At 43.4% G+C, this 13,442-nt stretch overlaps 1 protein-coding gene across 2 annotated transcripts in view; it reads left to right on the top strand.

The window, feature by feature from the left end:
- The window catches only part of LOC106576715 (ninein-like protein), a 52,889-nt gene that overhangs the window by 23,290 nt on the left and 16,157 nt on the right, over window positions 1-13,442 (top strand). For both annotated transcript variants that reach the window (XM_014154051.3, XM_014154048.3), the window contains exons 8-16: window positions 2,659-2,826; window positions 6,720-6,856; window positions 7,416-7,556; window positions 7,698-7,872; window positions 8,357-8,467; window positions 9,206-9,295; window positions 10,220-10,364; window positions 10,663-10,731; window positions 10,827-10,951. In XM_014154051.3, coding sequence (XP_014009526.2) covers window positions 2,659-2,826; window positions 6,720-6,856; window positions 7,416-7,556; window positions 7,698-7,872; window positions 8,357-8,467; window positions 9,206-9,295; window positions 10,220-10,364; window positions 10,663-10,731; window positions 10,827-10,951 — 1,161 coding nt within the window. The remainder of the gene's footprint in view (window positions 1-2,658; window positions 2,827-6,719; window positions 6,857-7,415; window positions 7,557-7,697; window positions 7,873-8,356; window positions 8,468-9,205; window positions 9,296-10,219; window positions 10,365-10,662; window positions 10,732-10,826; window positions 10,952-13,442) is intronic.

The following is a 13,442-nucleotide window of genomic DNA, read 5'->3' as shown; positions in this document are numbered from 1 at the left end:
CGGGCCTATGCCCTCCCAGGCCCACCCATGGCTGCGCCCCTGCCCAGTCATGTGAAATCCATAGATTAGGGCTTAATGAATTTTTCAATTGACTGATTTCCTTATATGAACTGTAAGAGACAATTTATTAATGATTTCCACACGAAGAAAAAGCCAAAGTTAGAAATCACGTATTGCACTTCAAGCCTGATATGTCGCTGTGGTCTGTTAACATGGGCTATGAAAGACAACATCCTTTCTTTCAAAGCTTGGCATGTTGGTGCCTCCCATGTATTAGGAACAACTAGCTACATGAACCAGCACTGAGACAAAAGTGTGTTTCTCAGGCTGGCTCAGAACCTAAATACTGCTGCTACTCCTCCATGTCCCAAACTGGTGTGGGATGTAAACCATGAGCAAATGGGGAATGGAATGTAGGCTAAGCCATATTAATAACCTCTTTGAGCTGGGGGGCAGTATTTTCATGTTCGGATGAAAAGCGTGCCCAGAGTTAACTGCCTGCTACTCAGGGCCAGAAGCTAAGATATGCATAGTATTAGTAGATTTGGATAGAAAACACTCTGAAGTTTCTAAAACTGTTTGAATGATGTCTGTGAGTATAACAGAACTCATATGGCAGGCGAAAACCTGAGAAAAATCCAACCAGGAAGTGGGAAATCTGAGGTTTGTAGTTTTTCAAGTGATTGCCTATCCAATATACAGTGTAAATTTTGTCAGATTGCACTTCCTAAGGCTTCCACTAGATGTCAACAGTCTTTAGAACGTTGTTTCAGGCTTCTATTGTGAAAGGGGAGCGAATAAGAGCTGTTTCAACCAGGGGTCTGGCTGAAAGCCTTGAGTTGTTGATCGTGCGCGGCCGTGAGCACGAGCTCCGTTCCCTTTTCTTTCTAAAGACAAAGGAATTATCCGGTTGGAATATTATTGAAGATTTATGATAAAAACATCCTAAAGATTGATTCTATACATCGTTTGAAATGTTTCTACAAACTGTAATGGAACTTTTTTTTACTTTTCGTCTGGACTTAGTGCCCGCGCCTTGTGCATTTGGATTAGTGAACTAAACGCGCGAACAAAAAGGAGGTATTTGGACATAAATATGGACTTGATCGAACAAAACAAACATTTATTGTGGAACTGGGATTCCTGGGAGTGCATTCCGATGAAGATCATCAAAGGTAAGTGAATATTTATAATGCTATTTCTGACTTCTGTTGACTCCACAACATTTTACATTTACATTTAAGTCATTTAGCAGACGCTCTTATCCAGAGCGACTTACAAATTGGTGCATTCACCTTATGATATCCAGTGGAACAACCACTTTACAATAGTGCATCTAAATCTTTTAAGGGGGGGGGGGGGGGGGTTAGAAGGATTACTTTATCCTATCCTAGGTATTCCTTAAAGAGGTGGGGTTTCAGGTGTCTCCGGAAGGTGGTGATTGACTCCGCTGTCCTGGCGTCGTGATGGAGCTTGTTCCACCATTGGGGTGCCAGAGCAGCGAACAGTTTTGACTGGGCTGAGCGGGAACTGTGCTTCCTCAGAGGTAGGGGGGCCAGCAGGCCAGAGGTGGATGAACGCAGTGCCCTTGTTTGGGTGTAGGGCCTGATCAGAGCCTGAAGGTATGGAGGTGCCGTTCCCTTCACAGCTCCGTAGGCAATCACCATGGTCTTGTAGCGGATGCGAGCTTCAACTGGAAGCCAGTGGAGAGAGCGGAGGAGCGGGGTGACGTGAGAGAACTTGGGAAGGTTGAACACCAGACGGGCTGCGGCGTTCTGGATGAGTTGTAGGGGTTTAATGGCACAGGCAGGGAGCCCAGCCAACAGCGAGTTGCAGTAATCCAGACGGGAGATGACAAGTGCCTGGATTAGGACCTGCGCCGCTTCCTGTGTGAGGCAGGGTCGTACTCTGCGAATGTTGTAGAGCATGAACCTACAGGATCGGGTCACCGCCAACATGGCGGGTATCTGTATGGCTTGTTTTGGTGGCTGAGCACTGTACTCAGATTATTGCATGGTGTGCTTTCGCTGTAAAGCTTTTTTGAAATCTGACACAGCGGTTGCATTAAGGAGAAGTATATCTTTAATTCTATGCATAACACTTGTATCTTTCATCAACGTTTATGATGAGTATTTCTGTAAATTGATGTGGTTCTCTGCAAAATCACCGGATGTTTTGGAAGCAAAACATTACTGAACATAACGCGGCAATGTAAACTGAGATTTTTGGATATAAATATGAACTTTATCGAACAAAACATACATGTATTGTGTAACATGTCAAATCGATCCCGTTAACAGGATTTGATCCCTAAGAAGTTTTAAGTGCTATGACAGCAAATGGCGTTTATTAGTGGCGCGTGCAATAAATGTATTTGTGGTGCAGAAGCACTTTTGTCTGTGGGAGCCTGGATTACACAATGCACAGTGGAGGCGAGTTATTCTTAGAGAAAGCGGCATGACCGAAGGAGGTGTTCCTGCTACAATGCCCTTCTTTGTAGGAGTTTTTTTGTATTTCTATGACATTTGGGAACAGAGGTGAGGCTGCACTGTGCAGTGCCACACTGATCTACAGCGGTGTTCTGTGGAGGAGGAACTAAATTGGGCCATCAGCTAGCCTGTTCCTGTAGCTTTCATGTCTTCCTCTGTTTTCTGCCAGGCCTTTGAGGAGCGGATAGTGCGCTCCACCTCTCCCTCTCTCCTGTCTGCCACCGTGGGCCAGAGGCTGCTGACCAGGCTGGACGATGGGTCGGGCTGCACCAGTCCAGAGAGGGTCATAACCCTCTGGAACGAGGAGGGCATCAAGAACAGCAGGGACATTCTACAGGTCAGTGCTGGATTTGTACCATGACAGGTCAGGCTAGTTGGAACCTGTCACACTCTGTGTTTGATGTTAGATAATAAGCAGCCAGTGTGAACATCATGTGGTTTTTAGTGGTTTAGCTTGTGAGCAGAATCTGTGAAAGGTAAGCTTTGTGAGAAAGTTATGAACCAATGTAAGTCTTCATCCTATTACTGTTTTTATTTGAATATCCTCCAGTCATGGAAACACACGCTCATTGCTTGTACCAGTTATTTTCAGAAGTAGCCTTGAAATGTTGATTACTCTTCCTTTGCAGCTACTTGAATTGATATGTTGCTGAAAAGCCTTGGTGTTCAGGGATTGGTACAGGTTATACAATGGGTGGGTCTAATCCGAATGGTGATTGGTTAAAAGCACATTCCAGCCGTGTCTATTCTACAAGTTTCCACCTTCTAAATCTATGAGGTTAAAATGCCTATTTACTCTGTTCTATCGGAATGTGCAATCCACTGTCTCATCAGCCGAGGCAGGGAAGTTATCAACTTGATCTCCACTATAAAAAGCATCTAAACGTTACCTCACATTTCTTTTAGACTAACATTTAGTTTTCAAAAGCAGAGATTTGTATAAACCTTGCTGTCTGTCTCACTGACATTTGCAACATTGTTTCAATATTCAAATTCGATCTCCAGCTGTCCAGTAGTATTGAACGTGTAGGAGTCGGGACGAGACAGACAGGCAGGCAACGTTTCTCAGCCAGTCGAAATCATGAATCAGCTGGCAGAATATTTATGGCTATATACAAAGAAATGTCAATTGAAAAAAGGTCAAACGAAGTTCAGTCTTTGCAGATTCAGTTTTTGAAGTGATTGTTTTAGCTGTGTTGTTGGCTAGCTCCTCTAACAACAGTGTCCTGACGAGAGAGCGCATTTTATTTGCCAGGCGAAATCGCGCCTCATTAGATCATTGTTATGGATGTATCCAAATAAATGTCACTAGAAAACAGCTTAAACAAATGCAAATGCTGCTACTGTTGTTATTCTTTTTGACGTTTGACGTGACTGTAAGTTAGCCATAGTTGGCTGGCTAGCAAGCAACTGATAAGAACGTTACCAGCCAGTATGGCAATGGAACATTTAGAACGAACGACTGAGTCGCGTCCATAGATACAGAGCAAAAAGACTGAAGGACTGCGTCTCATCTCTGGCAACCGAACCAATAGAACGGACGACCAGCCGGCTTGGGTAGCAACCCTAGATTTGTGTCGAGACTATATCTTGTGGAAGGATGAAATAGTATGAATAAATTAATCTAAATAACGTTTTAAGTTAAAATATGTTAATCAGTATTTGAATATGTTGGTAACCCTTTGTATAAAAGTGATAATGCCCTGGAAGCCGGTGTTTGAAGGATATATTGGCACGGCTTCTCGGGCATTATCACTTAAATAAAGAAGGCTGCAAGGTTTCTCATTTCATCATTTTGACAAGACAAGTTACATAAACTGACTCCTTTAGGGGCATATCTCCTTCCTGTGTGTAAAACGTGTAATAGGAGTAGAATTGAGATTGTGAGTTCCAGTTACATGTAGTGGATGGTCTTTTGGTTTAGATTACATGTTGTGGTGTAGAACTATAATCTATGGAACACTGCCTACGAAAGGCCCTAGCTAGACACGCTCTATTTACATTATGTGTTACTGAGATAATCCTCTTGTAATTTGACACATTTTATTACATGAGGATGAACTGAACTTTGACCTGAATTTATATTTACCATACACCAGTTGTCAAAAACCCTGGGGCCTCATTTATAAACGTTGTGTATGCACAAAATATTCCCAAAAACATGCGTGCGCCAGTTTTCATGCGAAAGTTTGCATTTATAAAAACCAAACTTGACGTGAGAATTTGCTTATCCTCCCGCAATCTTTAGACCATGTGTACTCACAGTTTCTTGTGGCTGAAGTATTGCATTGCAAGAAGGCAAAAGTAGCCTTGTGCAGGAATACACAACACTCTTTTTCATAACAAAAAACAGGTTGCTAAAAATAATAATATGCAATAATTTGCAGTTAGTGAGAATGTATTTATTTGGTCTTTGCATTCTAAAATCATTAGAAATAGGCCTCTATTTCCTATTATTTATTGCATTTCCATGATCAGCGGAGAATAAATTCCTCACCTTTTCTGACTGATGGTTTCGTACTTGCGAAATAGCCTAGAGGCCTACAAAAAGTTAGGATAGGCTACCAGTCGTCCCATGTGGCTCAGTTGGTAGAGCATTGGGCTTGCAACGCCAAGATTGAGGGTTTTGGGTTCAATTCCCACAGGGGGACCATTTTGAAAAAAGTTTAAAAAATGTATGCATTTACTACTGTAAGTTGCTCTGGATAAGAGTGTGTGCTAAATTACTAAAATGTAAAAATGTCCCATTTAATTTGACCCACTTCACAGTAGTAAATAGATAAGCTATTTCAAGTATTTTGCTCTTTGCGATCCGATGCGCAGTTCGAAGGTAGACCAGACGGTTCACCTTTTCCATTGATTTGTAGGCGACAATTGCCATGCACATCGCTCAATTAATTGGTCCTATTAGATAGACTATTATCATTTCTAGTTTTTCCTCTATGTATCCGAAAGGGAGCATGGTTTATAACATACATTCCAATTTAACAGGTGAACAGACAGTTGATCTTGATCTGAAACCAAGCCATGAGGTTGAAGGAATAGTCCGTAGAGCGCCGAGACAGGATTGTGTCGAGGCACAGATCTGGGGATGGGTACCAAAAAATGTCTGCAGCACCGAAGGTCCCCAAGAACACAGTGGCCTCCATCATTCTTAAATGGAAGAAGTTTGGAACCACCAAGACTCTTCCTAGGGCTGGCCGCCCGGCCAAACTGAGCAATCGGGGGAGAAGGGCCTTGGTCAGGGAGGTGACAGAGGTGACAGCTCTGACAGAGCTGTAGAGTTCCTCTGTGGAGATGGGAGAACCTTCCAGAAGGACAACCATCTCTGCAGCACTCCACCAATTAGGCCTTTATGGTAGAGTGGCCAGACGGAAGCCACTCTTCAGTAAAAGTCACATGACAGCCCGCTTGGAGTTTGCCAAAAGGCACCTGAAGGACTCTGATCATGAGAAACAAGATTCTCTGGTCTGATAAAACCAAGATTCATCTATTTGGCCTGAATGCCAAGCGTCAGATCTGGAGGAAACCTGGCACCATCCCTACGCTGAAGCATGGTAGAGACAGCATCATGCTGTAGGGATGTTTTTCAGTGGTAGGGACTGGGAGACTAGTCAGGATCGAGGGAAAGATGAATGGTGCAAAGTACAGAGAGATCCTTGATGAAAATCTGCTCCAGAGCACTCAGGACCTCAGACTGGGGCGAAGGTTCACCTTCCAACAGGACAACAACCATAAGCACACAGCCAAGACAATACAGGAGTGGCTTCGGGACAAGTCTTTGATTGTCGTTGAGTGGCCCAGCCAGAGGCCGGACTCTGGCTGGGCCAGATGTTTTGCTTTATCATTACGGGGTAATGTGTGTAGATTGATCAGGGGGGAAAAAAACTATTTAATCCATTATAGAATAAGGCTGTAACATAAAAAAATGCGGAAAAAGTCAGTGGGTGTGAATTATTTTCGAATGCATTGTATAATGCCCATTCACACGTGCACAAATTTGGTTTATAACATGCATATGTATGGTGTTAGCCAAATGTATACATCTCCATATATTTGTGAGCATTCAATCTTTTCAGAAATGGCGCACACAGATATTTAGTGTAAAATATACGCAACGGTTATAAATTAGGCCCCTGGCCCTGCAGTAAAATAAGGACCAAGGTTGATGATTAGGTGACCACTGCCATAAGTTTGTCAGTTGACCTCATGCTGTTCTATCCCCTCCAGACTCTGGACTTCCCCCTGGAGGAGCGAGTCAGTCTGGCGGAGCTCACCCTGGCCCTGGACAATGAGCTGCTGGTCAGCGGCAACGGCATCCACCAGGCCGCTCTCATCTCTTACAAGAACGAGATCCAGTTCCTCCAGTGGGTCTTTGGTTTGATACTGTATACTTTGCTACTGCATGCTTCTACGGACTCTATAGAGGTTATGGTCAGACACTTTAGTGCATCCTCTGGATTCATTTCCTGTGTGAGCCAATGACCGTAAACTGAGACCAAATCATTTACATCAAATCTTTTTATTGATTTCATGGTCAATAATTGCTTTAGGGGGAATTATTGGTTCAACTTCACACTGTAATAGTCACACAAACTGTAGCCTACATTTTACATCATGGATTTGTGGTTGATAGATTTTTACTATGTCTCCACCTAGAGGTGAGAGATGTTGATGCTTTCATATTGTTGATTGTAACAATCATTGCCTTGTCGGTTTACTGACCAACTTTGGAACCATAATACTCCATTCTTTCAGTAAGTATTAATTTGCCAATATTAAACTGTTGTGGTCAGCCTTTTTGATTCTTTGTGCATAATGTATGTAGAATAGCTGCTGTTAAAGTGAGTCCTCCATGATAAGATCATTCTGATGAGTGTTGTGCTTAGGTCCATGCTCAATGTCTGTCCACTGTCTGTCCCTCAGGGTCCTAGCAGACCAGGCATGTCAGGAAAGGGACAAGGTCAAGGCCGACCTGGAGTGGGCCGACAAGAGAAACCTCCAGCTGGTCAGAGAGGTGGATGACAGGCACACCACTATTGAGTCACTGAATGAAACCAAAATCAAGTAAGACCTCTTCCTTCTCGCCTCCATATCATTCTGTATGTTACAGACTGATGTGATGGTTGGAAAATCTTGCTTGACTGGTTGTGTATTGTCATGCGTGGAGGATGGAACCTTTTACTTAAACCTCCCTCTGATTGGCAGGGGTCTGGAGCAGGAGTTCCGGGATAGGCTAGCGGCCCTGCGCAGTGAATCGGAGCAGGAGAGCGAGGTCTTGCTGCAGCAGGTGGAGCGTGAGCGGGCCAAGCTCAAAGAGGAAGTGGAGGTCCTACATGCACAGGATGCCAGTCTGCAGGAGGAAATCTGTAATGCCACCCAGGTGACAAGCGCTATAGATACACACTGTGAGGTTTTTACAATGATAAAGGAGTACTAGGAATGCAGGCGATTGCTTGACAACCCCGCCTAAAAGATTCCTTGAGCTTAACCTCTATTTGATTTCACTTCATAAGAGGCTCCTCGTGCTTTTGAATGCACGTCTTTTGTATGAGTATAAACTGGTTAAGTTTCTGCAAGCAGTTCGTTTTCATCTCCATCCCACTCTCCTCTCTAGAGACCTCAAAAGAGAGGATTAGATTAGTTCATGTGATTTTGTTTTTTGCCTTCCTGCTTGCAACATCCATGCTCTATACCCACTTGCCCACTGACAACCAACGAAAGCCAGACTGCTGCTTAGCTTCTTAACAATCCCCCATCGTTAGTACCCCTATTGCTCTCTGTTATGGAGTGGTTATACTGTGTTGCTGTGGATATCTTAAAGCGGTATCGTATCACTCTCAATAACCCTCCCTCTGGGCTAACAGGAGAACCGCTGTTTGGAGGAGGAGGGCAGTGTTCTGAAGGGGAAGCTGTCAGAGGCAGAGAACACCATCTCCAAGCTGCAGAGAGACCTGGACCAGCTCTTACTAGACAAGGTGTGAGGGAGCTATGTGAGGATGGACTTGATGTAGGGTGACCGGATTTAAAATTCCCAAATGCGGGACAGTGTAGCCTATACATTCATGTTTTTTTCAGGCAGCACCCCTCAGGGAATGTAAACAGTTAGGAAGGGGAAACTTTTAAAATGGGATTGAGTTAAGTAGCAGCAAATATGTTAAATTATCAACTCATGAGCATGGAGAGTTTTATGAAATTACCTTTCAGTCTAATATGGCTATTTACGTACTTTTGTAGCTCTTCGTTAGACATAGATTTTCTGGAAGTACTGGTAGTTAACTGTCCTCTCCAAGTTTATTTGGAATTTAGCCCAAAAAGATTTCACAAATGGGATTGGTTGACGATATGATATTGGCCTACGTCTCTTCTTGCAGTGCGCAGAATATCAGCTCTCAACAACGATTGGAGAAATGTTTTAACATCACCAGCACCACATCCTTATGATATATCTTGTCATAAGCGTAACATGACTTCAAAAAATACCTCTTGGAATGTCAATTCTCATCAAATGAATAGGAAATCTGACTGTTTTCATTTGTTGATCAAAAGTGGGACAAAGGGCCAAAATGTAGGACTGTCCCGCACAATACGGGACATGTGGTCACCCTAGCGTGATGATGTCCTGCTGTGGTAACTAATCCCTCAGGGAGTGAGCAGTGCGGTTTTGCCAGGAATGAATGATTGATGAGGGTTTCCGTTTTGTTTGGCTGACACAGTTTGGGAGCCTGGATCCGAACAATACAGGACTGCTGAACCAGGAGGAGCGCTTCTCTGAGATCATCAAGGAGTATGAGCTGCAGTGCCGGGTAAGAGTGTGTGTGTGTTGGGCCTCCCGAGTGGCACAGTGGTCTAAGGCACTGCAACACAGTGCTAGCTGTGCCACTAGAGATTCTGGGTTTGAGTCCAGGCTCTGTTGTAGCCGGCCGCGACCGGGAGACCCATGGGGCGGCGCACAATTGGCCCAGTGTCGTCTGGGTTCGGCAGGGATGTCCTTGTCCCATCGCGCACTAGCGACTCCTGTGGCGGGCTGGGCGCAGTGCACGCTGACACGTCGCTGGGTGTACGGTGTTTCCTCCGACACATTGGTGCAGCTAGCTTCCGGGTTAAGGGGGCATTGTGTCAAGAAGCAGTGTGGCTTGGTTGGGTTGTGTTTCAGAGGACGCACGCCTCTCCCGAGTCCATTTGGGAGTTGCAGCGATGAGACAAGACTGTAACTACCAATTGGATACCATGAAATTGGGGAGAAAAAGGGGGTGTAAAAAAAATAATTAAGAAATGCCGTGTGTGTTTAAAGAATCATGCCTTGCATGGAACCACCAAGGGGACTCGACCTGGTTTACCTTTCACAATTTTCCAAAACATAGCGCAGTAATTAGTTATACACTGCATGCATAACATTCATGATTTATGGCAAACTATTTTTAAAGACTTTTTGTTTACTTGCCTGGACAGAGCCGAGACCTGTTTTGAGTGTGTGAATGACAATCCTCTTGATTTATCCAAACGCCTCCCATTTTGAGAAACTAGAAAGTGAAGGTGAGCGTGTGTTATTCCAGGTTCTCAGAATTTGTGACGCAGTGTGGTTTGAATAGCATGTGTGTGGCAGTTAGTGAGGACATTGTGACTAATACTGCTCTAAACTTTGTACTATTTCTGCTGTGCTTTGCTGTGTTTGTTATGTATGTTTGTCTGAAGTATCGCATGTTAAATGACACGTCTGTGTCTCACAGGAGCTGCGGGACCGGAATGACGAGTTGAACTCTGAGGTGGAGATGTTAAAGAGTCAGGGGATGGGGAGGCGACCCAGACGGGCAAGAGACACGTCCACACACGCGTGGTCCAGCCGACGATCACTGACCACTGAGTCTGACTCTGGTAAATCCCACTCATAGCCCTAAGCCATATACTGTGTTCACCCGATTTGTCCCTAGAATTGATATTCGTGCCCTGATTAGAAAATATATTTATTTATTTAATCATACAGTATATGGGCCTTGTCCTTGGAGGACTGAAAGGCCCCTCCTATCTCTCTTCCCCACCCATGTATGCACATGCACACCCTCTTTCACACACACCCTCTCATTTCTCCACTCAGTCCCACTCCAGTTACACTGACAGTTTCACTTTAGCCACTGACCTACTCTCTACAGTAATCTTGTCCATTGTGCTTCAGATGACCCTGAGATGAAAATAGGTGAATCTCCCATGGCTAGCAAAAAGCTACAAGTGGCCAATAAGAATGGTAAGAATTGGAAACATCAATCATTTTTTCCCCTCTCTGTAAAAACCTGTTGGGTTTGACTCGCCACCTTGGTGTTTTTATTTCTGTTCCTTCAGGCCTGGGTTGTCTGGAGAGTCTGCCAGGTCCGGTTGTGAGCATTGAGACAGAGATGGCCATGGAACAGTTTAAGGAGAGGCACAGCCAGGAGGTGCAGGACCTGAAGATTGAGTTAGAGACCAAGGTAGATGAGGCATTCTGATACGCACGCTCACACTAGGTTTTCATATTTTCAAGAAACTACAAATTTTCCTTCCTGAGAAAATTGCAAGAAATGATGGGCTTCCCGGTATTCCCGTTCAAACCGGAAGTGCTATTTAAAAGCTATAATACCAGCGAAAAAAAATCTGACATGATTATACCACTATAAATGGAGAAATAGACACATGAATCTAACGGTTTCTTGTTGTATTTGTTGCGATTTAATCAACTCAGTTCTCTCAAAGTCACCACACTATTTAATTGATGTAGCCTAGTTAACATGACGCAATGTTGGCAAACTGGTAAAATATTATGAGGTTATTACAGTCTAGTGAAAATGACATTCATTTTAGCCTACCTTTGACTGAAAGATGCAGCTTGGTCATTTTCTCTCCCCTTACAACTGTCTATCGGGGAAATTTGGGAAGGTTGTGGCTGTTTTAACTTCGCCTATTGCGGTGATTTTGTCAGAGGGAACTTGCGAAAGTATTCACCCTCCTTGCCATTTTTCCTGTTTTGTTGCATTACAACCTGTAATTTAAATTTATTTTTATTTGGATTTCATGTAATGGACATAAACAAAATAGGACAAATTGCTGAAGTGAAATGAAAAAAATTACTTGTTTCAAAAAATTCAAAAAACGAAAAAGCGGTGCGTGCATATGTATTCACCCCCTTTGTTATGAAGCCCCTAAATAAGATCTGGTGCAGCCAATTACCTTCAGAAGTCACATAATTAGTTAGATTGTACACAGGTGGACTTTAAGTGTCACATGATCTGTCACATGATCTCAGTATATATACACCTGTTCTGAAAGGCCCAGAGTCTGCAACACCACTAAGCAAAGGGCACCACCAAGAAAGCGGCACCATGAAGACCAAGGAGTTCTCCAAACAGGTCAGAGACAAAGTTGTGGAGAAGTACAGATCAGGCTTGAGTTTTAAAAAATATCAGAAACTTTGAACATCCCACGGAGCACCATTAAATCCATTATTCAAAAAATATGGCACCACAACAAACCTGCCAAGACTGGGCCGCCCACCAAAACTTACAGACCAGGCATTAAGGAGGGCATTAATCAGAGAGGCAACAAAGAGACTAAAGATAACCCTGAAGGAGCTGCAAAGCTCCACAGCGGAGATTGGATTATCTGTCCATAGGACTACTTTAAGCCGTACACTCCACAGAGCTGGGCTTTATGGAAGAGTGGTCAGAAAAAAGCCATTGCTTAAAGAAAAAAATAAGCAAACACGTTTGGTGTTCGCCAAAAGGCATGTGGGAGACTCCCCAAACATATGGAAGAAGGTACTCTGGTCAGATGAGACAAAAATTTAGCTTTTTGGCCATCAAGGAAAATTCTATGTCTGGCGCAAACCAAACCCTTCTCATCACCCTGAGAACACCATCCCCAAAGTGAAGCATGGTGGTGGAAGCATCATGTGCCTTGGGGATGTTTTTCATCAGCAGGGACTGGGAAACTGGTCAGAATTGAAGGAATGATGGATGGCGCTAAATACAAGGAAATTCTTGAAGGAAACCTGTTTGTCTTCCAGAGATTTGAGACTTGGACAGAGGTTCACTTTCCAGCAGGACAATGACCCTAAGCATACTGCTAAAGCAACACGTGAGTGGTTTAAGGGGAAACATTTAAATGTCTTGAAATGGCCTAATCAAATCCCAGACCTCAATCCAATTGAGATCTGTACCTGCTGTACCCCAGCAGAACCCATCCAACTTGAAGGAGCTGGAGCAGTTTTGCCTAGAAGAATGGGCAATAATCCCAGTGGCTAGATGTGCCAAGCTTATAGAGACATACCCCAAGAGACCTGCAGCTGTAATTGCTGCAAAAGATGGCTCTACAAAGTATTGACTTTGGTGGGGTGAATAGTTATGCACGCTCAAGTTTTCTGTTTTTTTGTCTTATTTCTTTTGCATGTTTTGCATCTTCAAAGTGGTAGGCATGTTGTGTAAATCAAATTATCCAAACCCCCCCAAAAAATCTATTTTAATTCCAGGTTGTAAGGCAACAAAATAGGAAAAATGCCAAAGGGGGGTGAATACTTTCGCAAGCCACTGTATCTGACTCTCCGCTTATTAAACAGATAAGCTGTAGCAAAGATTCAGCACCATGGGTAGCACTGCGGTTGATCAATTGTCCATGAATCTAAACTCGTCATGAATCATGACCATTCTAAGGTAGGCTATATTTTACATAAAAGCTAACGTTTACTTATTGCATTCATTATCATTCGTTAGCATTAAAATAAATGGTATGCCTATTTCTAGCAATAATGTAAATGATCATCAAAGTTTTGTTTTAAAATGTTCATTTAGTCACAGCATAAAATAAATTAAACGTGAGCCTTCTGGCTACACAAACATGGACTATAGGCTATAATATAATTAAATAAAGACCCACACATTATTTTCCATTATTACTTTTATTCCGGACAGGAAAAACAAAGATTTTCAT

The sequence above is a fragment of the Salmo salar genome, chromosome 18, assembly GCF_965601325.2.
Source record: "Salmo salar chromosome 18, fSalSal1, whole genome shotgun sequence".
NCBI classification, from domain to species: domain Eukaryota; kingdom Metazoa; phylum Chordata; class Actinopteri; order Salmoniformes; family Salmonidae; genus Salmo; species Salmo salar.
The sequence above is the reverse complement of the archived record's forward strand: the minus strand, read 5'-3'. Positions and strand labels throughout refer to the sequence as shown.